This window comes from Marmota monax, unplaced genomic scaffold, assembly GCF_021218885.2.
Source record: "Marmota monax isolate L192 unplaced genomic scaffold, Marmota_monax_Labrador192_F-V1.1 WCK01_AAM20220418_F8-fsc00127, whole genome shotgun sequence".
NCBI classification, from domain to species: Eukaryota; Metazoa; Chordata; class Mammalia; order Rodentia; family Sciuridae; genus Marmota; species Marmota monax.
Window position 1 is genome coordinate 3,666,422 of NW_026692894.1, and position 27,527 is coordinate 3,693,948.

General features: G+C 37.9%; 1 protein-coding gene across 5 annotated transcripts in view; it reads left to right on the top strand.

Annotated features, from left to right (window-relative positions):
• Positions 1-27,527, top strand: part of Btbd9 (BTB domain containing 9) — a 410,025-nt gene that overhangs the window by 43,231 nt on the left and 339,267 nt on the right. For 3 of the 5 annotated variants that reach the window (XM_058581418.1, XM_046450749.2, XM_046450748.2), the window contains 5 exons: positions 6,880-7,091; positions 10,395-10,758; positions 11,997-12,261; positions 21,080-21,299; positions 23,718-23,837. In XM_058581418.1, coding sequence (XP_058437401.1) covers positions 6,880-7,091; positions 10,395-10,758; positions 11,997-12,261; positions 21,080-21,299; positions 23,718-23,837 — 1,181 coding nt within the window. Of the gene's footprint in view, positions 1-6,603; positions 6,712-6,879; positions 7,092-7,704; positions 7,757-10,394; positions 10,759-11,996; positions 12,262-21,079; positions 21,300-23,717; positions 23,838-27,527 lie in introns of those variants that run through there. The other 2 variants (XM_046450750.2, XM_046450751.2) reach the window with 2 other exon arrangements.

Here is a 27,527-nt window from a genome sequence, read left to right on the forward strand (position 1 = left end):
TGCCATGCTGGCATCCCCTGCTCTATGGCTGAATCCCATTTTCTTCTCTTCCAATAGGCGGAGCTGTGCCCTCTGAGCTGAGCTTCTGCCCTCTATGTGCTGACAGAAATCCCTGTACGGTGGCTCCTGGGAGTCTCTCAATCCTGTTAGTCCAGAGCCCTTTCACTTATCCGGCCCCTCCCCCTGTTCCTCCTCCCAGCCAGCCAGCCAGGTCCTGTTCACCAGAGGCGGTTCCCCAAGGATCTGATTACACTTGCAGCCCCACCGCGTGTCCTATATCCCGAACGATGAACACCCTCTCTGTCATTCAATTAAGCCCCAGTGCTGTGGTGGGGTGATCTGGGAACCAACAGTTAAATTTTTCAGGACCCCTTTGGTGGGCACGCCCCCAGAAACTGGCGGCTAAGATCTTGGGTGTCGCCGCTGGAGTTAAGGGGAGGTGGGGATCTGGAGTCCCCTCTGCTTCCCTACAGACACGCCCCCGGTGGTTTCCTGGCTGCTTGTATCTGGAGGGGGTGGGAGTCACACACCTGCTAATGTGGATTCCGCTGGGAAGGAATTCTGTCGGCGGAACTCTGGTGATGTCACCACTCTGCTATGGCAGGCCCCAGGCTCCTTGCCAGAGTGTCCGAAGGGAGGGGTGGGACTGGTCTGTCTCTGGTTGGTTTCAGCTCCCGGTTTGCTATTTCATGAAGGCTTGGCGAGAGACCTCTTCCTAGAGTCCCTGCACCACTCCTGCTGCGCTGCGCCTCGGAGGCTATCCGCCCTGACGCAGGGGCGGCGTGCAGGCAGCCGACAGTCGCCGAGTCGCGCGGGCAGCGGCTGGCGGGTCTGGACCTCTGCGCTGCGTGGCGGGGAGGCTATCCGCCCTGACGCAGGGGCGGCGTGCAGGCAGCCGACAGTCGCCGAGTCGCGCGGGCAGCGGCTGGCGGGTCTGGACCTCTGCGCTGCGTGGCGGAGATTCACTCGTCTAGCGCAGACTGTCACCTCCAAAAATCCTTCCAATTCCCGGCCGGTCTCTCTTTAGTGGAATTTTGCTAGGAGTTTCTCAGCAGGTCATATCTAAGCGTATCCATGCGTCTCTCTGACCCCTTTGTTGAGGAGGTACTGAAAGCGCTGCCTCCCCTCTCGCCGCCATGTTGGATCCCCCCACAATTGTATATTTTTAATACAAATATAAACATGTATAATTAAAAATATTTTCCAAGACTTCATGTATTTGCTGACTTACTTCATGGTCTGTTTTGGAGAAAATTCCACAAGCAGCTGAGATGAAAGTGATTTTTTTAGTATGAAGTGTCTTTACTTGTTTTATGTCTGGATGACTTATCTATTAGTGAGAGAACTGTTAAAATCACCCAGTATTATTGTACTGGGGTTTGTCTGAGCCTTTATGTTGAGTAGTGTTTGTTTTATGTGGTTAGGTGCTCTGACATTTGGGGCATAGTTATTTACTATTGTTATATTTTCTTACTGAATTATTCCCTTTAGCAGTATAATGTGGCTTTCTTTATCTCTTTCCTTCTCCCATTGAGCCACCATGCTCCTTGCCTGCCACTTTGCATTCCTTTTATTAATTTTCTTCCTATTCTGGCATCCAGTTTGGTTTTTGCTTGGTTGCTAGCTCTCTGAGATGCCTACAGCTGTTTTTTCTACAGCCTTCCTACCTCAATATGCCGCTGCAAACTGTTGTTTTAATTCAGTCTTGGAGATCTGCTATAATAGTGTGGATTTCTCTAATTTGCCATTTCTTCCTCCAGATAAAGATTTATGCATCTAGTATAGGTGATAAGATGCCTGCATGTTTGAGAAGAAATCTCAATATTTCACATTGCATAATAATAAAAAAAAAAACCATACATCATAGTGGAAGTTCAGAGCCAGTCCCAATGGCATTATCTACCTCTCTGTAAAGCATGTGTCTTTCTTAATGGTCTCTCAGGTTTCTTCTCTCAATAAATATTTAAAATGAATGAACACAAAAAACTAATTTCAGTTACAAATTATTCTTTGATGATGTACCTTGGAGTTTTGTTTTGTTTTCTTCCCTCTATATAGGTGATAAAGCTGACTCTTAAGCTTCTTGTGTACCAATTTTGAAATTTCTACAATTGCAGTATTCATAAAGTAAATGAAATACTTTTCACATAATAATTCTTTAACTATTGCTACGTAATTTAAAGCTTTCTAAAATTAATGGTTTAAGTGGATAATGATTTTATATTTAATACAGTTTTGTGGATCAGGAATTTGAATAGGGCCCAGCTGGGTTGGTGTGTGTCTGTACCACATGATGTCTGCTGAAGGTAGAACATCCTCACGTATCTATGCCCTTGACTAGAGGGGCTCTGATGACAGTGAGCAGGTTGTAATGACTTGACTGGGATCATATGTCTGGGGACTTGGTTTTCATTTCACCCAGGGTTCTTTCGTTCTTCCTTGGGCAGTATCAAGGCCTCTCATTTTCCATCTGACTTCTCCACATGATCAAGGTAACTCAGGATTCTCAATGGGCAAAAGCAGAAGCTGCCCAACTTTTCAAGGCACAGTCCTGGAACCTCACTTCTGTGATCCCAGGACCATCCAAGATTCAGGGAGAATGGAAATGGAATCCACTTCTCAGTAGGCAGATGGTATGTTTGTATAGGGAAGGGAAGAGAATTGAAAGTAGCCATTTTGGGGACTATCTATCCCAATAATAATGTATTTGTATGAACTTTTCGAAATTTCCATTCCTCCACGTAAATTTTGATTCTCATGTTATATTCTGGTTTTATAGCTTAATTATCCTGATTTTATATCCAAGCTAAAACAAATTAAAAGGCAATGTGGCAGAGTTATAAAATGTAACTTAAAAAACTATCTTCTAAATCTATGCCATTACAGGTGTGAAAATAGTCTCATAGAAGTTAAAATGTTTGTCAAAGGTCACATGTATAAGTAATGGCAGAATAACTTATAAAACTGAAGAAGTAAGTCAATACAGTTTCACTTTTTAGACTTTAAAAATATTTTTCCAGGGGCTGGGGCTGTAGCTCAGTGGTAGAGTGCTTGCCTCACACACGTGAGGCACTAGGTTTAATCCTTAGCACCACATAAGAGTAAAATTAAATAAACATAAAAAAATTTTAAAAAGTTGAAAAAATATTTTTTCCAATTCGAATGCTTATCAAAACAATTTGTGGCTTAAAAATTAACTTTATTCATGTGTGGTTTCAAAAAATATGCATTTAAGAAAGTTCATGTGTAAAAGCAGGTAGACCCCAACTACCAGGTTGTAAATAAGCTAGCCCAACTTTTTCCATTTAAGCCACGAATTGATAACTTTGTTAGCATCATTTACCCCTTTGTAAATAATACAATACATCATTTACCTTTGTAAATAATATTCATAATAGAATTATATCCTAAATGAATTTCTCGGTGGATATTTTGTGAACTTGTGGTCTAAGGGATGTAAACTATAATAGCCACCTTTGCATTACTATAATTAAGTATCTGAAGCAGGCTCACTATAAAGGAGAGAGGTTTGTTTAGCTCACAGTTTTAGAGGTTCAAGGGTATAGAACTGGCTTTGGCTGAGGACCTCATGCCAACGTTGTTGAGAATGCATGTTGACAAAAGAAATCACATCTTGAAACAGGGAAGCCAGAGAGCTGCTAGGTGATTCCAGGCTTGTTCTTTTTATAGCAGTCCTCTAGAGAGAACTGTCTATTGGTCTCTTCAGAACTACTTTAGTCCTGTCCCAGGGCAATGCCCTCAGTGACCCAAGGACTTCCCACTAGGCCCCACCTCTTAAAGGTTACATATCACTCCCACCACCATCATCCTCAGGACCAACCCTCCAACACATGGGCCCCTGGGGAAAAACAACATCCAAACCATAGTGTGTACCTACAACAACTATTTAAATCAGTGGCTCTTCTCCAGCCTGCTCATTAGAATCACTTCAGAGTGATGATTCCAATGCCTGGGCTCCATTCCAGACTCATTCAATAAGAATCTCTCAGGGATGGGACTCGAGCATTTCCCCTCCCCTCTTTTTAAGTTCCCCATATAGTTGCTATGTGTGGCAACTCACTGAGAATCACTGGTCTAATTAAAATTATTTCTATTTGCTAATAAAAATTCTGTTTATTCCACACTAAGTGGCTATTTTCCATACCCAGCAATATTCTCTTTATGTCTCCACTTGAAAAAACATAATTAAAATGTAAATTTAGCAAATGAAATTATATGTATTGAGAAGTAAAGAGCTGGAGAAACCTATTAAGATATTTACATATGTACTATTAATGTTTATGATATATCAGTTGAAGAATTGTAAATTTCCCTTTTGAGCTAGTTAACCAAAAATCAATCATTGTTTGGCAAGAGTTATTCTGTCAATAATTTGAGTCTTGGCCATGACCTAGACAAAATGTTAAGAGATTCATACCAGAGTGTGTTCACTAGGACTATGCATTGCATCCTTTCACCCAGACCGTGTTTGTACCTTCATCGGAATAATGGATAGTAATGTGAGCAGTCCTGGTAACAAGAATAAGATTCTGGAGTGAGTTTCTAGTAGCTTTCAGAATTTCCTAGCTAACATAAGAAATGAACATGTTATTTTGAACATCAGTTGGGTAACCCAGCAGAAAAAATGAAAAAAACCTCATCTGAGCCTTTGTCTAGAGCATAGTCAGTTCTTGATCACACATTAGGGAGGGAGGGATTGGCAAAATGGCCTGTTGACCAAATCCAGGTCTTTTTTTTTTTTTTTTTTTTTTTGGTATTGGGGATTGAACCCAGGGGCACTCAACCACTGAGCCACATCCTCAGCCCTTTTTTGTATTTTATTTAGAGACAGGGTCTCACTGAGTTGCTTAGGGCCTCACAAGTTGCTGAGGCTGGCTTTGAACTCTCGATCCTCCTGCCTTAGCCTCCTAAACCACTGGGATTACGTGTGTGCCGCAGTGCCCAGCTCAAGTTGTTTTTTTTTTTTTTTTTTTAATTTTAGTTGTAGGTGGACACAATACCTTTATTTTATTTTTATGTGGTGCTGATGATCGAACCCAGTGCCTTCCACAAGTGGGGCGAGCACTTTATCACTGAGCTATGACCCCAGCTCTCCAGTTCTTTTTTTTCTAATAAATAGTTTTACTGAAACAGCCTTGTTCTGTGAGGCTATTTGTTGTCTATGGCTGCATTTAGGCTCCCGTGGCAGAGTCGTATGGTTGTGACAAAGGCTACAGTGAACAAAACCTAAAATACTTTCTATCTGATCCTTTGCAGAAAGTTTGCCCTCCTTCTTATTGGGCCGTTGTCTTACACATTAGACTACGGTAGCACACATTACCTGCTATGCTCCTAAACAGAGTCTTTGAAGCTGAATTTGGTCCTTCATACACAAGTGACTTAGAGACATTTCAGTTTTGAGGCTGCACTGGAAGGAGAGGGATTTGTCCTGGCAATAACAGGAGGATGCTGCTAGTCCTCTGACGCTCCTACCTATTATAAGGAGACCAGGAGCTCTCTCACTTACCTGAGTGGATGTCTCTTTGCTAGCTGGTCCTTCCCTGTTCTCCTGCATCACAGTCCTTGCTGTTGATTCCTTTGTTGGGGGCAGGCTTGTGATAGTAGGTAGCTTCAAGAACTTGGTCTGTGAAGCTCTTCATTGTAGTTGTAGGACAGAAAGGCTGTTTTTACCTTGCAAATAATGGATCTGGATATGGAAGTTTTAAAGCCTTGATTCTGGTCCAAGTAGAGAGTTCATGAAGGTATAGATGGCCACTGGGGAAAACGTATCCGGCTCAATTCCCCTAGTGTCTGGTGCAACAGAGGAGTAGCTGAGTCACCTCTGGGCAACCAGATTTCTCTCCACCGGGGGCACTGAATGCTAGTAAAGTCTCCATATAATAATGGAAGAGAAGTACCTGCAAATACATTAGGGGCTTAAAACATAAGTATTTTTAGCTTTCTAAAATCATAAATCCCCTTTCTAACATGTAAAACTATTCATCAACCTATAACCTTTGATTTTCAGTTACTTTGTAGAAAGACATTGCGTATAAAAGCAAGGAAGTGCCTATAAGTGAAATAAAATGTAGTGAGGTTCTGGTAAACACTAGTAACCTAATCATCAGAGCTACAAGATTGAGATGGAAATTAGTCTTTATTTTTTATTTTTTTTAGTTGTAGATGGACACAATACCTTTATTTTATTTATTTACTTTTATGTGGTGCTGGGGATTGAACCCAGGGCCTCACATCTGCAAAGCAAGAGCTCTACCACTGAGCCACAACCCCAGCCCGGAAATTATAGTCTTGAGAAAAATTCTGGAGTTCTCCTTTTTTGGGAGGGGCTTGGATGCTACTGTAGACTTTCATTAATGTCAAGTTATTTTTGTGATTCCAGAAGATTACTTTTTGGAGAGTATTTAAGATGGTTTTACACCAAAGTATCTTCTGTGAAATCTGATAATTTTATTTATTCTGTTTGTTAATTGAGGCCTAGATCTATGCCTGGGTGTATCTGTGTATAGTTATGCTAAACCATACAAATAAATGTATGTAAAATAATGTTGATTTTTTTTTTCTTTTTCCTGCGGGTACAATAAGGAATGTGGGACCTGTACTTGGCTCAGTTTTCTAGAATGTGATGGTTTTAATTGCCTGAATGTTTGAAGATCCTGGCATTTTGCTTTTCCACTGTGACAAGGCCTGAAAGTAGGTTGAGTATTTCTCAGAATAAATCAGTTAATAAAGCAACCATTGATGAGTGCTCTCTCATGTTAATTTTTTGAGCACTTTGAACTTTTGCTTAGTTGTGTTATCAGGTGGCTTTCTGAGTGCACTGTCTTCCATGCTAACTCTTACCCCTTCTTTGTGTGCTAGATCAGTGACTACCGTCTGTTCTACAAGATGAGTAACAGCCACCCTCTTCGCCCCTTTACTGCAGTGGGGGAAATTGATCATGTGCACATTTTGTCTGAGCACATCGGTGCCTTGTTGATTGGGGAAGAATATGGTGATGTCACATTTGTCGTGGAAAAGAAACGTTTTCCTGCCCACAGGGTAATTTTAGCAGCCAGATGCCAATATTTTCGGTAAGTGTGTAATGTTTTTTTTGAAAATTTAAGTTGTGTGTAGAAAACACTGGTATTTTCTACTCTGAAAAATATGCACCTAAGCAAACTAGCAAATTGTAGCAAACTTTTAATTCAGCCTCTCTAAGAATTTCATCTTGGTAGACTTTTTAAAATTATTAGTTTTTAGAATCACCTTTTCCTTTAGGAACCATCTTAGAGTTAAGGAGTTTGAAGGCTTCCCAGGCCAGACAGTACCCATTGACTATTTTTTAAGATCTGAAGAATATTTCTTAGACTGAGTCTTTTTCCCCCACTACATGGGATGACATTTATTGTATTCAAATATGTACATGCATTTTTGCTTTAACATTTGTGACCAATAGTGTATAAGAACAATGCTAGTGGCCTTAGCTTTTCTACTGGGACCTGCACACAGCAGGAGTTAGGTGTTTATATAATTTTTATTTGATTTTCAAATTAATAGAATTATAAAATAATTTAGTGAACCTGAATAATATTCATGCAAAATACAAAAGGATATAGATGATTTCATTGTAGTCTGTATTTCTGCAATTTTATATTCAAAAGAGTAAATGAACTTTTTTTTTTTAACAGAATTCCTTTAATTTTGGATTGTATGCCTTTCACATCACTGATTGGCAGATAGACTTCTTGTAATTTAGGTAATACTCAGCTTCCAACCTGCTAATGAACATGTATGCCTCTTGGATTCTGGCTGCTGAGGCCTAGGACCTGTAGGTAACTTGAGAGATCTGTAAGATGAGTAAACTTTTAAACTCAGTTAAAAGAAACAAATAGGGATGGAGACTAAGTTTCATAGTTATATTAGAACTAAGACTAAACAAAATATATACTTAATTAATGTAAAAATCCCACATAAATACAGCTATTGTTTATTATTAGATCCTTTATTTTCAGATTATACTGATCTCTTAATTACCCTTCATTTTACTTATATTAGTTATAAGGGAATTGTCTCTGAAGTATTGACTGAGTGATAATGTATCTCTGATAATGGACCTTATTTATTTACAAATAACAAATGGTCCATAGAATTATAGATTTTTCCTAAGAAGCTGATCTAAAAATGGAGAGAGGCCCATGCCTCTAAAATTTTAGTTGCCTTCTAGCGAAAATGGCACATTAGCTTTTATAAGATCTGTCTTGACTCTTTCCTGAGGTACAGGAGGTGAGTAAGGAAGGTTCCATATTTACTGTGAAAAGTTCCCTTTTATACAGTTAACTTGTCCTTTACTGGGAATTGACAGACTCTTGTGACAGCGATTGTGAAGGTGCTTAGGCCTCTCCCAACTGCTGAGGGTTAACTGTTTTGCATAAGACAAACTAAGATGGCAAAACAGCAACACCCAGATTCACACATGTTGTAATAAAGTGTGTCTCTTGGAAATATGTGTTCTAGCTAGAACTGCTAGAGTCCCTTATGAACATTTTCAACACTTCCATCTTGTTCAAATAAAATACTACTATAGATGAAATCAGGAGCTTAGAAAAGATGGGAGGAGTTTTGTTACAGATTCCTGTTAACATTCTCCTTTTCAGTTTCCTTGATACCTTAGCCAACTCATCTGACCTTGACCAGGTCATTATTTGTTACCAGCCTCTGACCTCTGCACATTTTTCCTTTTGTGTATCTTTAAGTTTTCTTACTTTTGGTCCACTTACTACTATTAAAGTGTTTTTTTAAAAATTTTTTTGTAGTTGTAGATGGACAGAATGCCTTTACTATATTTGTTTATTTTTATATGATGCTGAGGATCGAAACCAGTGCCTCATGCATGCTAGGCCAGCGCTCTACCACTGAGCTATAGCCCCAGTCCCTATTAAAGTGTTTTTTAAGAGTCTCCTCCTGCCGGGCATCATGGCACACACCTATAATCCCAGCAGCTAGGGAGGCTGAGGCAGAAGGATCTCAAGTTTAAAGCCAGCCTCAGCAATTTTGCAAGGACCTGAGCAACTTAGGGAGACCCTGTCTCTAAATAAAATATAAAAAAAAGGTCTGGGGGTGTGGCTCAGTGGTTAAGTGTCTCTGGGTTCAATCCCCAGTGGGGGGAGTGAAAAAGGTCTACTCTTCATTAAGTCAGAATTTTTCAGCTTTATGTTTAATATTTTTGAATATGTATACCTTGCAGTTTACAGTATTCAAAAATAATTGGAACTAACTGTGGGTATCTTTGGGGTTATCAGTATATTCTTAAACTCAAATACTTTTTAGAAATTGGGAGGTCATATTGAGTGAATGCACTGTACTTCCCTCACTTTTTCTTAATGTCTCTCTGAATATCGAACCTTTGTAATATTTGATGACTCATTGGCTAAACTCAGAGCTGTTACCAAGACTTTCTTGGGTAGATTCTCATTGAAAACTATTCTTGTGCAAAATAAACCAAACTATCAGCAGTCAGGAGAGGCCTAACCGCTGTCACAAAAGCCTATCAATTCCCAGGTAAGGACAACCTAACTATACAAGAGTAACTTTTCACAGTAAGCATGGAACCTTCCTTACTTGTCCGCTATATCTTGGGAGAGAACCAAGATAGATCTTTCCAAGACAGTACTTATCAGTCTCCATTGGTCTTTGTAATGGCTGCATAGAATGTTATGTCATCATTTTTCAGCCATATTCAACCATGTTCCTATTGAGGTTTCCCCAGTGTTTCAGTATATATTCTTTTGTATTTACCTTTACTGTGTTATTTCTCTATAGTTGAGTCTTGAGAGAGAGATTACTGACTTGAATGGTATACACATTTCAGATTTCAATTACTAAATTACTTTCTGAAAATGGAGGCCCATTTTTATATACTCTCAAAGCAGTGCAGGAAAGAACCTTCTTATTGCTTTCGAAGCTCTGGATATTAACCAGCTTTCTAATTTCTACCAGTCTGACAGGAGAGAATCACATCTGATTGTTGTTTTTAATTTGATCTGGTTACATCTTTTCGTATAGAGATTTAGTTTTTAAACTGCCTATTGATTTTTAGCATCTTTATATTGATTTCATTGTTCTTCTTAAAGGATGACTTCCAATTTCCTATTTAATCTTAAGCTCTCAGGATAACTCATTAGTTCAGTTGTTTATGAAATTAATTCAAATGGTTTTTAAATTCTTCTTCTTCTTGCTTTAACAAATCATTTAAAATATTACTTTTCATTTTTTCACCTGGATCTTTGTGCCATTAAACAAATGTATGTTTGTATAACACTGATAACTATTATTTCACATATTTTGTAGCAAATCTTACTGAGGCTTTCTTCCTGTGTTTCTTCTCTGATGTGTAGAGCGTTGCTGTATGGTGGAATGCGGGAGTCTCAGCCTGAAGCAGAAATCCCTCTTCAAGACACCACTGCAGAAGCATTCACAATGCTACTCAAATACATCTACACTGGGCGGGCGACACTGACAGATGAGAAGGAGGAGGTGCTGCTGGACTTTTTGAGCCTGGCTCATAAATATGGATTTCCAGAGCTGGAGGATTCTACCTCTGAGTATCTCTGCACCATACTTAACATTCAGAATGTCTGTATGACTTTTGATGTCGCCAGTCTCTACTCACTTCCCAAGTTAACTTGTATGTGCTGCATGTTCATGGACAGAAATGCTCAGGAGGTGCTCTCAAGTGAAGGTTTCCTCTCCCTTTCCAAGGTGTGTTGTTGTTTGCAAGTAGTTTGTAGGCATGCATCGTTTTATTTATATGGGTACAGTGGCAATACAATAATGAACTAAAAACAAAAAATATAGAACCTTTTTGATACCAATGATATCTGTCTAGCCACTTGCCTCTGCTTGCTGGGACTGTAGATCAGAGAAGAAGAGAAGATAATTGATTCTGTTTTCTTTTAAGAGTCTTCTGGCAAGTTTTATGTGCAAAAGAGACTGTGCTGTTGGGTGATTGTTTTCAGGATGATGACAGCCAAATAGGGTCCTTTGTGGTACTGCATACTACTTCTTGGTTTTGTATTTCTCTGATGGAGAGTGCAACTAATCATTCTTTAAAAAAAAAAAAAAAAATATATATATATATATATATATATGTCTATATTTTAGTTGTAGTTGGACACAATACTTTTATTTTATTTATTTTTATGTGATGCTGAGGATCGAACCCAGGGCCTCACATGTGCTGGGCAAGCACTCCACAGTTGAGCCATGACCATAGCCCTTAATCATTTTTTTAGCAAGAGGGAAAATTGATGTATTTAAAACACTGCTTTTTTTTTTTGGCTGGCTTAAAATTCACTATCATAGGTAGAGTAAAACTATTTTGCTCAAGTCTTTCTCTGAACCCTCGGTAATGGTTGTCTCTCCTAGGACTTAAATATCTCTAATGAAAAAAAAAAAAAACAAAAAACCTTCAAAAAGCTGCATATCTTGGTTTGAGTGTAAACTATGATTTTTATAATCTTACTTAATTTTAAAGGCAGGGATGTTTGAGGGTTACACCAGTGTTGGTAGAGATTAGTTTGGAGATCCAAGAATCAAAAATATGGTAGTGCAGTGATACTAAGATTAAAAGATTTTAATTTTCAAATGCCAGATGTATCTTATTGATTTACAAGTGTATGTTCTCCTAAAGAACTTGTTATGTTTTGAGAGCTCTTCACTTGGTCACTTTTTTTCCTGCTATTTTAAAAAAGACAGGTACAGATGTATTGGAGAGACCATCTAGTAGTACAAGGTACCTGGGCAGGAAGGAAAGGTGCTACCATCCTTTCTTATTATTAAGGCAGCCATAATAAGCAAGTGGCATAAGGAAAGATGAAGGTCAGAAGGAATTATCTAAATATAAGTGATATCTGCAGTTCTGTAAAGCCTAGGCTGATTGATTGTACACATGGTTGGTCTCTATCATAACTGGATTTTTCCTTTTTTATCATTTTCAGACAGCACTTTTAAACATTGTGTTAAGAGATTCATTTGCGGCTCCTGAAAAAGATATTTTCTTAGCCTTGTTAAACTGGTGTAAGCACAACTCAAAGGAGAATCATGTGGAAATCATGCAGGCTGTACGTTTACCTTTGATGAGCCTCACTGAACTTCTCAATGTTGTGAGGCCTTCAGGACTGTTGTCTCCGGACGCCATTCTGGATGCTATTAAAGTACGGTCGGAGAGCCGGGATATGGACCTCAATTATAGAGGCATGCTCAGTAAGTACCTGGTTATCCTAAATTCACCAGAAGTTTTATTTGCATCTTTTGCCATTTGTAGCTACTCACTACAAAACCATAGTGCAGGTATAAATGGTATATGTAGGGCTAAACATCTCTAGTTCCTATGGAATATCTTTCCTGTTATTATCTATGAATTCTTCCTGAGATTTATTAGACCCCCACATGAATATTTCTAGTTATTCCTGGACAAATTTCATCTATTCCCCAGAATATTAGAAATCATTTTTCTGAAAAGCTGCTTTGCATCCTAAGACTTTTCTTCACTTCCACCATCAGAGAAGTACTTAGTACATGCTGTGTATATATTTTGGTATTACAGTCATGGAGATTCTAAATAACAGCCCTGATATTTAACATTGATACGGCATTTTCAATACTTATGTGGTAAATTTTTTTATTAGTGAAAATAATAGTAATTAACACTTATCAAATGCTTACTGTGCAGTGAGAACAGGTCCTTCCAACCTGACCATTTAGATTTCATAGCTCTTTGTGAGGTAGTTCTTATGTTTAACTAATTTTACAAATGAGGAAGCACAGAGACATTAGTAACTTGCCCAAGGTCACACAGAAAAACAAGGAGCCAAGAATCAAACCTATGTAGTTTGACTTCAGAGTCTGTGTAAGTAACCACTAAATTATGCTGCATAAGTGTAAAAAAACAGTCTCTACCTTTGATCCTTTTAATTTCATTGTGATATAAGATATAACTTGCAGGGAAACTTAAATACAGTGTCCAAGAGGGTACATGCTATGCCATTTCAGAGAGTGGCTTAGAATGAGGGAGATTTCATGGAGCTTATGAAGCTCAAGTTTGATTTGAATGGCATCAGTTTTGGGTGAATTTCAGGTGGGAATACCAGTGAGGCTAATTAGATAGAGGTTAGAGCATTTGAGGGGCCACATCTAGAAGAGCCTGATTAGAATAGAAGGCTTATGGGGCTAGAGTTGTGGCTCAGTGGGTGGTAGAACACTTGCCTAGCATATGTGAGGCTCTGGGTTCTATCCTCAGCACCACATAAAAATAAGTAAATAAAATAAAAGTATTATCTATCTATAACTAAAAAATAATAAAAAAGAATAGAAGGCTTATGTTGATTAATAATAAATTATGTATAGGTCATTTCAAGCCAAATCATGGAAGTCTTTGAAACTGCTTGGAATGTCCTTGTTATGCATGGGGAGTGCAGAGGGACAGCAGCAGGTGCACAGTTGAGGTCTGGGCAGATTGATCTGTGGTGCTATCCTTGATGATTTGGAATAGGGAGTAACTGAATTTAGGAAGACCAGTGAGGTCTTCCTAATCTTAATCTGTACACAATTGATAACAGTGTTATACCAGGTGGTGTCAGAAAAATGGAAGATAATGGATGTATAAGAGGGATATTATGGAAAAAATCAGATTTTAGTGATTCAAGGGATTTAAAGTTGGGTACCAAATTTAGGATAAAGTTAACATATTTTTTCAAATTGAAGAAGCCAGAAATTCTGAGGCATTATTATTTTATGTACCACCAAGAAAGAAAAGAATACTGCCAATTAAATTATGGCACTCTATGATATCCTAATTTCAGAATTGTTGAAATTTGAAAGACATTCCTTAGAGTTAATGAAATATAGGCTGAGCTTGGTTTTTGATTTATTGCATTTGAGGGTTTCTGGGACATTTAAGCTGTAAATTCTGTCTAATGTTAGTCATTTCTCTGAGTGATCTCTTCCTTGACCATGGTGTTAGACATGCTTGAAATACTGATTGATCTTAAACAGGTATCCTTAGCCTGGATTCATCTCCTGACTCATCAGATCTAGATTTCTTTTCACTAGGCATAGACAAAAGGTATTGATTTTTTTGAGGCCAGACAAACTTTATTTCTAATCCTGAATAAGTCATTTACCAGTTATATGATCTGGTAATAGAAGAGTTTTACTTTTGTATCTTCTACTATTGTTACAAGAATTAATTGAAATAAAGTGTACAAATAATGTGCAAAAATAATGTGTGTATAGAAAGCTCAATATAGAAAGCCATTGTTGTAGTATTGATATGTTCTTCCTCATCTCGACATCTGTGTGGGAGTTGTCCCATTGATCACATTATTTTAAACATATTTGTTTACTTGTCTTGATCCTTGAAGGCAGAGATGATCTTTGTAGATCTCATTGATCTTTGTGTCATTACCATTTAACACACTGAATAGCATATAGCAGACTCTTGGTAACTGAATTAAAAAGAAATATCTGATAGGAAGTGGAAACACATTACTGTTGTTTAGGAAGCAGTCAAAGCTGATGATAAAAAGAATTGAAACCTGGACTAGAATATAGAGAAAGAAATAAAAATCAAAGTCTGAGACATGATGAAGACCTATGGCTAGGGGCCATAAGGTAGAGAAGGAAGGGTTGGAGAGGTGGAGAGACCACTGAGACAGAGGACTGCCATAGAGACTGAGGGGAGAGCTTTTATATGAAGGGCGTGGTTTATGGCATCTCGTGATGCTAGGAGGTCAAGGCCAGTAAGAATTGAGAGGAGGCTTTGGCTGTAAAGTTGTGAGTTGGTAAGTAGTCTGCACGGAAGCCTGGCTACACAGGGAATTAGGCCATGAATGTTTGAACAGACAGCAGATAGGATGTGTCAGCTATCTGATATGTGGGGTAAAAGGTAGTAGAGAAATACTGTGGTAGTGGCAGAAAACAGGTTGGGAGGGTCCAGGAAGAGGTGCTGGCTGAGGATCAGCCTTGGATGAAGTGTGGGTGGATGGAGGGTGGGGTAGTAGTTAATTTTAGACTTTGTAAATCCTTGTTGTTGTCTTCTTTCTTGTGGAAACTCCCTGCCATCCCTTCTTGTTCTAGATTTGATCTGAGCTGCTGATAGGACCTTGGAAATGGATTTGTTAAGGGGACAGGCTTAGGACATGGCTGCAGGAATGAGGCGGTACTTTGGACATTTCACATAGTTACTGGTAGCTTGGATTTGCTCAGCTGGTACAAATATGTATAAGATCTGGGTTGTAATAAACCCATGAGATTACCTGTGAAAGGCATAATCAGCCAGGAGAGGCACTCGGTTATAGAATGATGCACTTACTATGATTATTGTTCATCAATGTTCAATTCTTCATGTTGGAGTAATTCAGAGAGGGGAGCTCCAGGAACAGATAATGTAAATGTTTGGTAATCTTTTATCTAGCTTCTAAACTTGAATAATGATTAAATAGCAAGCTGTTTTTTTTCCTGACTTTTCAAGTGTTTGAATAGTAAAATCAATAATATAAATACTAAGGAGGCATAGCATAAAGATGTTAATTATTTTCTAAGTCGTTACCCAAAATCCACATCATCGTTGTTGATGTTGTTATTATTATTTAAATTTATTTTTTAGTTATAGGTAGATAAAATATTTATTTTTATGTGGTGCTATGGATCGAATCCAGTGCCTCATGCATGGTAGGTGAGTGTTCTACCTCAGAGCCACAACCCAGCCCTAGCATTATTATTACTTTTTAAACTATTTAGTTTTTAGTTGTAGTTGGACACAATACCTTTATTTATTTTTTATGTGGTGCTAAGGATCAAACCCAGGGCCTCGCACGTGCTAGGTGAGTGCTCAACTGCTGAGCCATAACCCCAGACCCCCTAGCATTATTTTTTATCAAATTTCTTCAATTAGGAGAAAAGTTCTAAAGTTTCAGAATTGTTTCTGATGATTTGAAAAGATAGAATTATTTGGAATTTTGGAATTATTGACAGAATTTATTTGTTTGGTTTGCTCCTCCCTGGCCCTATGTTTTGTGTCTTTAGGGACTTTTCATGAAATGGAAGGAGGTCCTACCTTGGGGACAGGAGCATGGACTCTAATGCATTTTCTCTGAATTCATTATATTTGATTAGTACAAGGTTTAATTCTTAAAGCTGCATGTCCTGAAGCTTTTATAAAATTAAAGAGATATTTTTTCCTCCTTAAAAAAAGAAGATCCAGGGGATATTTTTAACTTACCAGTGATGACTGGTCTTTCTGGAAAGTAGTTTAGACTAGTTTTATGCATATATAATGATGAGCATTTATCTATACAGCTGGGAGAGAGAAATTAACTTTTTAATGAAATTATTTTTTTTCCTTAGGCTATTTGAAATACTTGTAACATCTCAACATTTGGTTTTATCTTGGCTATGGAGAGATTTGTGTCTTGAAAGTTAGTGCTTTTTCTATTAAGGCTGAGCTACTTTGTTTTGTATATATCAGGCTTTACACTTTGGGAAAGAGAACAGTAATTTCTTGTTTCTGCCTGTTTATAACAGGGAGCTTCATCACAAATTCTATTCTCAAGATTTTTGTATTGGGCAAAAGTCAATTTATTGGTGTGTGTGTGTTTAAATTTGTCTGTTCACCCTGTGCCTGTTTCCATAGTTCTAGTCATCAGATGGGGAGCTTTGCTACTGTGATATTCTAGTTGTTTACTTGCCTAGGCTCCTATTGGACTGAAATTCCTAAGGACTTAATTATGTCTTTTTTTTTTTTTGCATTTTTCCAGCACCTAGCATAATCCCTGAATATAGACTTTTAAAATAAATAAATGAATCCTTTCCTGATTTCTAAATTAGAATTTGCTTCATCATCACAGAAAGATAGTGCATATTGAACCTTTCATGCTTTTAAAGCTCTTGGACTTTTGTTGCTCTTGTATCTTCCCAGCTGTAGTTTGTTGTGATGCGGAAATCCTGTCAACTAGGGATTCGTGAATTATCTCTAATGAGCCTGTCTCTGCAGAGGTATTTAGTGTGCATAGTTGTGCTCTTGTCTCATGAGATGGTGAGCTCCAGAGGGCTGAGTCCAGGACAGCAGGCACATAGTAGGCAGCTCAGGTCTTGTTGTTTTTTTGTTGTTTAAATAAACAGAATGAAGTTCACATTTAGTTCTAGAATCTTTCTAGGTAACTATCCAAAGTTACCAAGTAAAGTCAGTGCCTAAGCTAAAATAAAAGTGCTGGACTTCTGCCTGCTGAGGCCAGTAACCTTCCTTAGATTCTCCTGCTGGGGGTCTTTTAAATTTCCATTTTGTGGTGTGTTCGAGTACTAGTATTGGTGAATGTGGAAAGGAGGCCTGTAGAGAGTGGGGATAATGGAGAAAACTAAGGTAAGACAGGAGTTGTTAAGAAAGTCATTTGTAATGCTGTGTTTGTTATGGGGAGTTTCATAGGGAGGAGGATTTACACATTCTTTAGGGAAATCAGGATGGGGAGTAGAAGATGATTTAGGTGACAGAATTGGGTAAGGAGATTCCAGTGAGTAGAGAACTAAGTCTGGATCCATATAATCTATTTTGAAGCTACATGTAATAGAGAGTCCAATAAAAGATGATGAAGAACAAAAAGATATTAAACACACAGGATACTACTCCAGTACCACTCAGATTTTGGCACTATGTAGCTAGGGACAGGTCCTGCCCCATTTTTCCTTTCTAACAATTGATTTGTTTCTACTAGTATAGGGTTTCAATAATTTTTTAAATATTTATAAAATTCATTAAAATTACAAGTATAAAGAAAATCATGACTTCTCTCTACTATCTTATTTGTTCCCTACCAGCTTGTATTTTTTGAGAACTCTTTTCTCTACCAATAGAGGTTACTAAGAAAATTCATGGTTTGGATTTTTTATGATTTGAATTTTTTTCATAATCACTTTTCCTACTGAATTCATTATTTAACTGTAGATTTTTCATAAAATACTGGGAGTTATATTTTTTCCAGAAAGATACTCAGTCTAGTTACCATGAGAGAATTTCCACTTGTATAAGTGTTCTCCATTTTGAAGCAAAAGATACTGTCAGAGAATGAATCTATCAAGAATGGCTAGAAAAGTTCTCAAGTACTTTTGAAATGAACTTCAAAAAAAGAACTGTACTTGTGAAAGACATTTCATTTCTATTTAGACTTTGAGTTACAGTCATTTGAAACTCTTGTGCCTAGTATATTATTCCTAGCTTGATAAATTTTACTGCTGAAGAACCTTATGTTAAGAGAAAATCAAAGGTGGCATCAGTCTCTAAATCTGAAAGCTTGATGTTCCCCTCTTTGGCTTAAATTTATCTCCTGGTGGTGTCAGAACTAGAGGAGATGGTTCCAGTGGTCGGCAACCACAGATTTTGTGCCTCCACATTTTATTCCCAGCAAGGAGGGACAAAGTGGTTAATGATATATATATAATTTTTTTTAACCAAGTGGTTAATGATATTGAAAAGCACAAATTTGAAGCCTTGTTTGCTTGCTTATAAAGTACTTCATCTCTAGATTGGAGGGGTCAGAAGGACCCATCTTGGTCTGATTCACCAAGTCACTCCCATTGCTGCTTTTACAGTACCTGGCATCAAATGAGTTCTCATAAATATCTTTTTCTTTTTTCTTTTTTTTAAAACTTTTTTTAGTTGTAGGTGGACACAATACCTTTATTTATTTTTACTTGGTGCTAAGGATTGAACCCAGTGCCTCACACATACTAGGTAGGTGCTCTACCACTGAGCCACAACCCCAGCCCCTTATAAACTTCTTGACTGAAATGAAGCCTATGTACTTACACAGTACTTTAGCATATGTTGCTTGTAGTATAATTTTGTTTTTACAGAGACCCTAGGAGATGGGTTAGAAAAAGCATTATTTATTATTTTTAGATAAGAAAACACATTTATCTGGGTATGTTGACAAATACCTAGAATCTCAGTGATGGTGGAAGCCAAGACCAGCCTTAGCAACTTAGTGAGACCCTATCTCAAAAATTAAAAAGGATGGGGATGTAGCTCAGTGGTAAAGTAATCCTGGTTCAACCAAGAAAACAGATTTAGAGAGACTAAGAAGCCTCACTGAAGGACAGTGAATAATAGGGCCTGAATCTCAAATCTAGATTTTTTTTTTTTCATTTTAAAATTCCACTTCTTGGGCTGGGATCATGGCTCAGTGGTAGAGCACTTGCATAGCATGTGTGAGGCACTGGGTTTGATTCTCAGCACTTCATCTACAACTACAAAAAAATATTTAAAAAAATCCCAATTCCCATTTTTATTTTTTTAAAAATCTGTATCAGATTGTTTCTTTCCTCTGGGTCTTAAGCAACCTTGGAGGGAAGTGGGGGTTAGAAAGAGAAAAGGTGTGGCCATGCCATCAGAAACCTCACAGGGAGGCAGCACAGCACTGTGTTAAATGTGGGGCCCTGCAGACACACTGCCTGGATTCTGACCTCAGCTTTGCTACTTGCTGGTTGTATGACCTTGGGCAAGCAAGTGCATCTAACTTTTCTCTGCCTCCATTTCTCATCTGCAAAATGGATGTGTTAGAAGTACTGTTTCTAAGGATTTGGTATTTGTCAAGTGCTTAGAACAGTGTGTAGCACCTAGTATACGCATTACACGAGGTTTGTTAAATGAACAGGAAGAACGTGCATGATTATTGTAAGCTAACAGACCTTAGAAAGTCATCAGTCTGTGCCACTCAGCTTCTGATGGCAAGCAGCTGAGAGTGACTGCAGTTGTGGTTGCTGAGTCTCCTCAGTCTCTGGCTAGTTGCTTAGATCTTCTCCACCCTCCACTTTTCAGCTGTATTTATTGTCCTCTTCTGGAGCCACTCTTTTTACTGGTCCCCATTCTAAATGTTTTGAAAAACCAATTTTCCAAGAAATGTGCAGTGGTGAATTACTTACCATCTTTCCCCTAACACTTTGATTATAGCTCACACTTTACCTTTCTTCAAATCACACAGCCAAGACATATGCGTGCCATGAGGATTTGGTGTTTACTTACAGTCTATAAACTTGTATAGTTGGCTTATTGTGTGTTTTTATATATATGTTTAATAATAGTAATGACAGTTTTTGAGAGCATACTATCTGCTTTACAAGCATCACCTCATTCAATCCTTAAACAGACAGGGTAGTATTATCCTCTTAAGAAAGTGAAGTTTGAAAGGGTATCTTCCCTGAAGTGACATACGTGGTTAAAGGTGGAGCCATGTCTAAACTGTGCCTCCTCAGCCTCTTAATGTGCAGCCTCTTTTCTTTTTATGAGAGTGTCAGTTTTAGAATGTTAGTATCTGGGAGACAGGTTCCACAGCTGTGGAACATTATTTGCATAGTAAACTTTGAAGTCCCAGGCACAATAGATGTTTAATAAATCTGATATTGGAGAAGGGAGAGAGGGATTAATAATAATCATAATACTGATTTTGATGACAGACTCTGAATTTTCATTTAAAAAATTCTCAAGTGAGGTGAAATATATTTTCTTCTAGACGTAGTCTTGGTTTTTAGCTAGATGAAGTGATCCAACATGTCCATGTGTGTCTCTCAGCTATGCTACATTGGAACCCTTCTTTCTCTCCTCTTATCAGATGTCTGACCTGTTTGCTTTGCTTTTGTATGTTGCTCTTAGTCCAGATGGCAGTACAGGTCATTCTACGTGCTATCTTTGTCCTGTAAATCTTAAATTAAAGCTACTAACAGAATGAATTCAGCAGAGCTGATTGGTTTATCCCAGTACATGCCTTTTCTAATATTATTAACTTTTTCTTAAAAAGATTTAGTTCCAGGCACATCGTGGGTGTGATAGTGACATTTCATTAGAACTTTGGATATTGTCTTAATCCTTACAGATCTTCCGTATCTTCTACCCTCATAGACTTGTCTATGCCATTTTAAAATTAAATGCAGATAAGAGAATCATTTAAAACCTAGAATTTTGTCTTTCCCCCCCAAAATATAGAATTATTTAATAAGTAACCTTTAACCTTGCTTTTTCTATTTTTAATTGAAGTTCCAGAAGAAAACATTGCAACTATGAAGTATGGAGCCCAAGTTGTAAAAGGGGAGCTGAAGTCTGCCTTATTAGATGGCGATACTCAAAATTATGATTTGGATCACGGATTTTCTAGGCACCCAATTGATGATGACTGCCGTTCAGGCATTGAGATTAAGCTAGGCCAACCGTCCATCATCAATCACATACGGATACTCCTGTGGGACCGGGACAGCCGGTGAGTCATTAGAGAGAAACGGATATTTATGTTTGATGGAGGTAACCTAACTTTGTGGCCATCTACTTTGGTTTTACAGATTTTAATGATTCATTTTAGTCATCATTCTGATGTTTATCTTGAAGCTAGTTCTGTGGGAGGAGTTAATGGTTATATTCCTTTAAAAACATGGGTTTTTTTTCCTACTTAAAAAGTAGTGAATATATGTTTATTGTGGAAAATATCAAGAAGTACTCAGAAGAAAATAAAAATTGCTAGTAATCTTTCCACCCATTATTCAGTTTTGCATGTATTTAACTAGTGTGTTTAAATCATGCCTAGACACACACACACACACACACACTCATACACTCATAACACCTGCATGTATAGTGTTACAAAATAAAGATAAAGATAGGATTTACAAAAGTTAACTTCACTTTTTAATTAATACATTTTAAACATTCTACCCTTTTGAGGATAGTCCTCTAAAATGTTACTTTCAATGGTAGTCTTATATTGTACCTTTTTAACATTATTCACTCAATTCCTTACTTTTGGATATTATAACAACATTTTGCATGCATTTTATCCTACGGATGAAGAAATTGTCTTTTAATATGTGGATAAATATCCTCCTCAAAACAAAAGAAATTTGTGAAAAAATTTGTTGTGCTCCAGCCTGGGACCCACGTTCCTCAGTGGTTTCAGGATTCTGCCTTCCAGCCACTGGGATACTTTCACCCACAGTGGCTTCTAGGGTCCATCCATGATGGCAGAAGTACCAGAACTGAATTGTCTTGCTGCTACTTATCATTGACCTAAACCCTCCCTCCCAGGAACGGGGCCCTATTTTTGCCTTTTTGGCCTGGTCATGAAGGGCTTAGTATTAATGGTGATGATGCCCTGAAAGCCTCATGGGGCATAGTGCGTTTCTCCTGCGCGGCCACTGCCCTCACCTCTTGGGCTATTTGAGTCATGTATGAGGGAATCTCTCTGAGATGAGCCGGGATTTCGCAGGTGTGTGGATGGACAAGGTCCCTGGGTTATCACTTTTGGTTTACTTTTTATTAATATATATCTTGACATGTGTCTTGGTGGATATGATTTGATGTTTAATTGTAAAAGTGGAGCTAGCTCACATCTCATTTCCAAGAGTCTCTGATTAATAATAACAATATAATGATAATATTTATATGAAACTTTTCATTACTTTTATGTGGTAGGCATAGTTCTAAAAGCTTGAACATTTGCTCATCTAATTAATGATGAAATTAGTACAAAAGTGCAAATTAATAAGAGAAATGGTTTGTGTATTTGAAACACAGAGTACTTATCATTGTTTTCATAATATTAAATATAGGCCACTTTGTTTTAATATCTGTGTTATATTCACTGGGGCTTAACTTTACCATGGAACTGTTCTTTTCTCACAAAAATTGTTATCATTATAAGCAGAGGTGAAAAATTCAAAATCTTAAGCCAAAAAGATTTTGACATGTTGTAAAATTATATCCTGGATTACTGATAACCCAGAGAGGTTCAATAAAAGGTTATAACCAGTTTGAGACTGAGTGATAAAATGAATGGGAGGTGAGGTACAGCAGAAAATGAGGGGATGACACAAAATAAGCTGACCTTTTCTGGTCACAACTGTAGGTTGCAGGCTGACATTTATGGTCATCTAAATCTTCCAAGATTGTTCCTGTTGATATTACAGTACAAGTAATAACTGCACCGCAAATTTAAATTTGGCTTTATGACAAGGAATATAGATTTGTCAAGTATGGGACCAGCGTGTAATGGTGCAGGGTAGCTGACTTGGGGAGGATGATGGGCTATTTTCATTACTGCCAGGTTATTAGCTGGCTAGGTTTAAGTTGTATCCAAAGGAAACACTCATTATCTCTTCACCCATATCATTTATTTTTTTGCAGGCTGCTTGTGTGTGCTGGATGGTAGGAGACAGAGAGGCGGCAGGATATACACTAGCCTCTGTGGGGAACCATTCCAAGTTGGCTTTCCCCCAAGAGGGGAGGGCTAAGCACTAGGCCAGGGACTTAGTGCTTCTCTGTTTTCTTTTTCCTCCCCTCTCTTCTTCCTATCAGCTCTATTAATCTGCTATTATGGTGTGACCAAGACATCCTGGCCATATTTGAAAAGGAACAAATGTCTTGCTTGCTTTTGATATTTACTGAGCTGTGGTCCTTGTTCTTAAGCAGTTTGTGATTTGATGAGGCAGACAGACGAGCTGAGAGAGAGTTCTAATACACTGTGGTGAATGATACAAAAGAGGGATATACGTAATTTTCATTGTTATAAAAATTTGTTGTACAGAAAATATAATTAGTTAATTCTATATTTTTGGTACTTTTTAACATTTTATTTAAGTATAGCTTAGTATTGTTGTTTTAATGTCTTTTCCCTTTTGATTCATAGGTCTTATTCCTACTTTATTGAAGTGTCAATGGATGAACTTGATTGGATCAGAGTGATAGATCATTCACAATATCTATGTCGGTCTTGGCAAAAGTTGTATTTTCCAGCTCGTGTCTGCAGGTTAGTTCTCATGGTTAATAAGTGATTTTGATTTTTATTTAAGGAGATTTGAGCTTTGAGATGGAGACTGCATTTTTCTGTGTTGTGGAAGAAGTTTTTCAGGGTATCAACTACCAAATACAACCCAAGGGAGAAAAAACTTAGGGAAAATATGGAAAATTATGCACCTTAATATTTAGAATGCAATATAGAACTATTCAACATGCCTTTTACCATATTTATGTGCAAAAATGTGAAGAATGAGAAGGGACAGGGAACACTTGAGAAGTGGAGATACCTTTGAAACTCCCTGCTGTACATGGAAAGCAGACTCGGTTAGGGGCATGTTCTTCCCACGGAAGCCAGGAGAGACTTCTGGAGGCTTTTCTGGCAATGCTTGGGCCAGTAGGAGGTTTTTGGATAGCGGGTGCATGTGTTCTGTCCTCTATGTCCGTGGCTAGATGGGTTTGACAGAACAGGTGTTTTAGGTGGGATTGGGTCTGGGGCCCGGGATACTCGCTGCAGGACTCCATACCCACACCCTCCCTCCCACCATAGCACCTCAGCTTCTGTTATTGTTAAGGTACTGCTGCCTCAGGTGAGATTGTTTTTTAAAATATTCTTTTTAGATGTTGGATGTAGATGGGCCTTTATTTTGCTCATTTATTTATATGTGGTGCTGAGAATTAAACCCAATGCCTCACATATGCAAGGCAAGCGCTCTACCACTGAGCCACAACCCCAGCTCTAAGATTGTTTTTAAAAAGCCACTGTTCTGATATTTTGTATTCTCCCTTTAGGTTTAAATCATTATTTAAAATAACTTTCTGAAATTCTACAAAACTTACAAAATTCAATTGGAAATGGAGAAAGTGCTTAAAGGCCTCTGAAATTCTGTAGTTTTACTCTTTTGTTGTTTTCATGATGAAATTGCTCTCAAACATTTCTTTAAAATTTTTTTTTATAGTTGTATATGGACAGAATGCCTTTATTTGTTTTATTTTTATGTGGGTGATAAGGATCAAACCCAGTGCCTCACACATGCTAGCTAGATGCTCTGCCACTGAGCTATAGCCCCAGCCCTCAGATATTCTTCACATTCAAGTAAAAGATCAGAGGCAGAAAACCCTTGATTCATTTAATCAGCTGTGACAGGGAGAGAGGGGAAAGGATATGACTGGAGTAACTAGAGAGAATGTGGAGCTGGTTCTTCCCCTATTCCCTTCCCCAACTCCCCTGCAACCCCAGCTGACTTCCACTGTGACTGAGAGGATGTTCCACAGCACTTCATCTCCTGGTCAGAAGTCGCTGTCATACTTGTTACACTTACAGGCTAATGGCATAAGGCTGAACTCTTCAGCCTGAGAACTCCACAAAACCTTTCAGCCTCTAGTACTGCAAAGAATGTTGCCTACTTTTTTTTTTTTTTTAATGGGTAAGACTGGATACAATATTGTTCCTCAGAATATTTGTTCTATCCTCTTGTGTGAAAATGAAAAACATCAATTTTATTTCCCCAAAGAGGGACTAAAGTGACTGAGGTCTGGCATTTCTTTTATCACAGATGTTTGAATGGATTAAAATAAGAGGGACAAGAAATTGAGTGAAGATGCCATATCTCTGAGCTGTCTAGGCATTTGTGGAAAGTGAAAGAGGGGACCCAACGTGGAGGAGGAGATCAAGTCTACATTGACTTGGCTTATTATGGTCTTATCGGATTAAAAAATAAGCAGGATAACAGTCAAATCATCTGATATATGGAGTGAATTTGATTTGAAATCCTAAGAATATGAATCCCAGAACAAATCATCATGGCTATAATACCAGCCAGGACAGTCTATGTGCTCTACCCACCTCACAGCCCCAGTTACTAGGAGGGAGCCATGTGCCTGTAGTCACGATCTCTGCCTTTTAGAAAACATACTTTCCTTTATGTATTAATGGGTATTATTTATCCTTCTCTTCTTTTGTCTCTCCTGTCTGGCCTTGACTTTGGTAATATAGTTTTTATGTGTTTAGACCTTGATTGCGTTTATGATGCTAGCTTTTGTCTTGGTATAACAGCTCCCTGCTCTGAAAAAAATTGAGCCAAGGTGTTATTCAAGATGGTGGTAATAAGAAAAGGAAGGAGTTTTGATACCCACATTACTGAGAAATATTTTTTAAAAACCTTATCACTCTATTAACAGCTACATATTTCATAAACTAAGCCTTTGGTAATTTTTAGAGTTTTGATAGTATTTTTAAATGAATCTAAGAATAAGTTTCTATTGATTATCTAAGAAGGTCTTGGTGTTTCTAACAATCATTTATGGACTGTCTAAACAGTGATCAACACACACTTCTTTCAGGAGTTTCACTTGGCAAATAAAGACTTCATTTCCTTAGCATGTTAAATGTTCAGTTTACATTATATTAGTTTGTGTGTGTGTGTGTGCGTGTGCGTGTGTGTGTGAGACCTTTTCTCTTCAGTGTCCTTTGCAAGTTTGTCTTGCTTCTGATACTAAAATTACAAGCGTTTAGAGGCAAGAAGTATAGATTCTAATCTTTTAGCATTTTGCATAGTACTTAGACTGTTTCCTTGTGTGCAGTAGATATTCTGTAAACCTGTACTTTTCAGTACAGGTTTCATGGTGTCAAGGCACCATGTAAGGAAGAGAAAGTAACATAAATATGTATATATGTTCTTTGGTAGATTTTATCAGTGTATTCACTAAGGCAAGTATGAATCCTGGAAAACTACCTAGAAGAGTAAATGGTTCTATACTGTTTGCAAAGGTCACTTTCCTTCTGTTCTTCAGGAAAGTGAATTTTGAGGTTAATCTTGAAGGATATAACTGTAATGTATTGATGAAAGATTTTGTTCATTGCATTCACAGAAGAGATACTCCATGAATTGGGGAAAGGGAGATTACTCAGTCCTCTTTCTAAGTCCAGTAAAAACTGATTAGAAATCATCATTGTAATAGAAAAGCTATGGGCTGTGGAGTCAGAACCTCTCTCAGATCCTGATCTCATCTCTTGCTGACATTGTGATGGAGTTGTGTCTCTGAGCCCTGATATCTGCAAGGAACAGAAGCAACACCCTCTTTAGGGAGAGTTGCATGGCAGCATATTTACAAGTACTGAGCACAGTACAGTGCTTGATTAGAAACAGAGGCTCAGTAAGTAACAGTTATTTTTATTATTTTTTCTAATTTCTGAGACTATCAACTGGTGTTTGATCTTCGGAGGAGAATCATCTTGCCATTTTCTTTGGCCATGCTGACTTTCACTCAGAGGACACTGTTCCTTATTTCAGGAGCCATGTCTTTTCGCCATTTAATTTCGTCAGTCTGTATGTAGCAGTCCAAAACAAGTCTTAAAATAGTTCTCTTTATCTTAACAATCTGCCCATTTTTGTGTGTTTCCAGCAGTTTTTATATATTTTGTTTTTGATAAAACATTTAAAAAAGTTTTTGTAAAATACATAGTATAACATAAAATTTGGCATTCATATATCTTGGGCAGTGTAATTCAGTCAGGATTTACCTTGCTAAGATAGTGGATGTTATCTAATAGCAGTAAGGATAATGTCAGGCATCAAAGCTAGTGATTGCTCCAACCATGATAGTGAGTGGAGGGAAATGATTTACTCTTTGTCAGCTCTTTTTAGGGATCTTTGCAGGTTAAGTGGAAGCTGTTCTATGTAGCCCAAAACTTAGACCAATC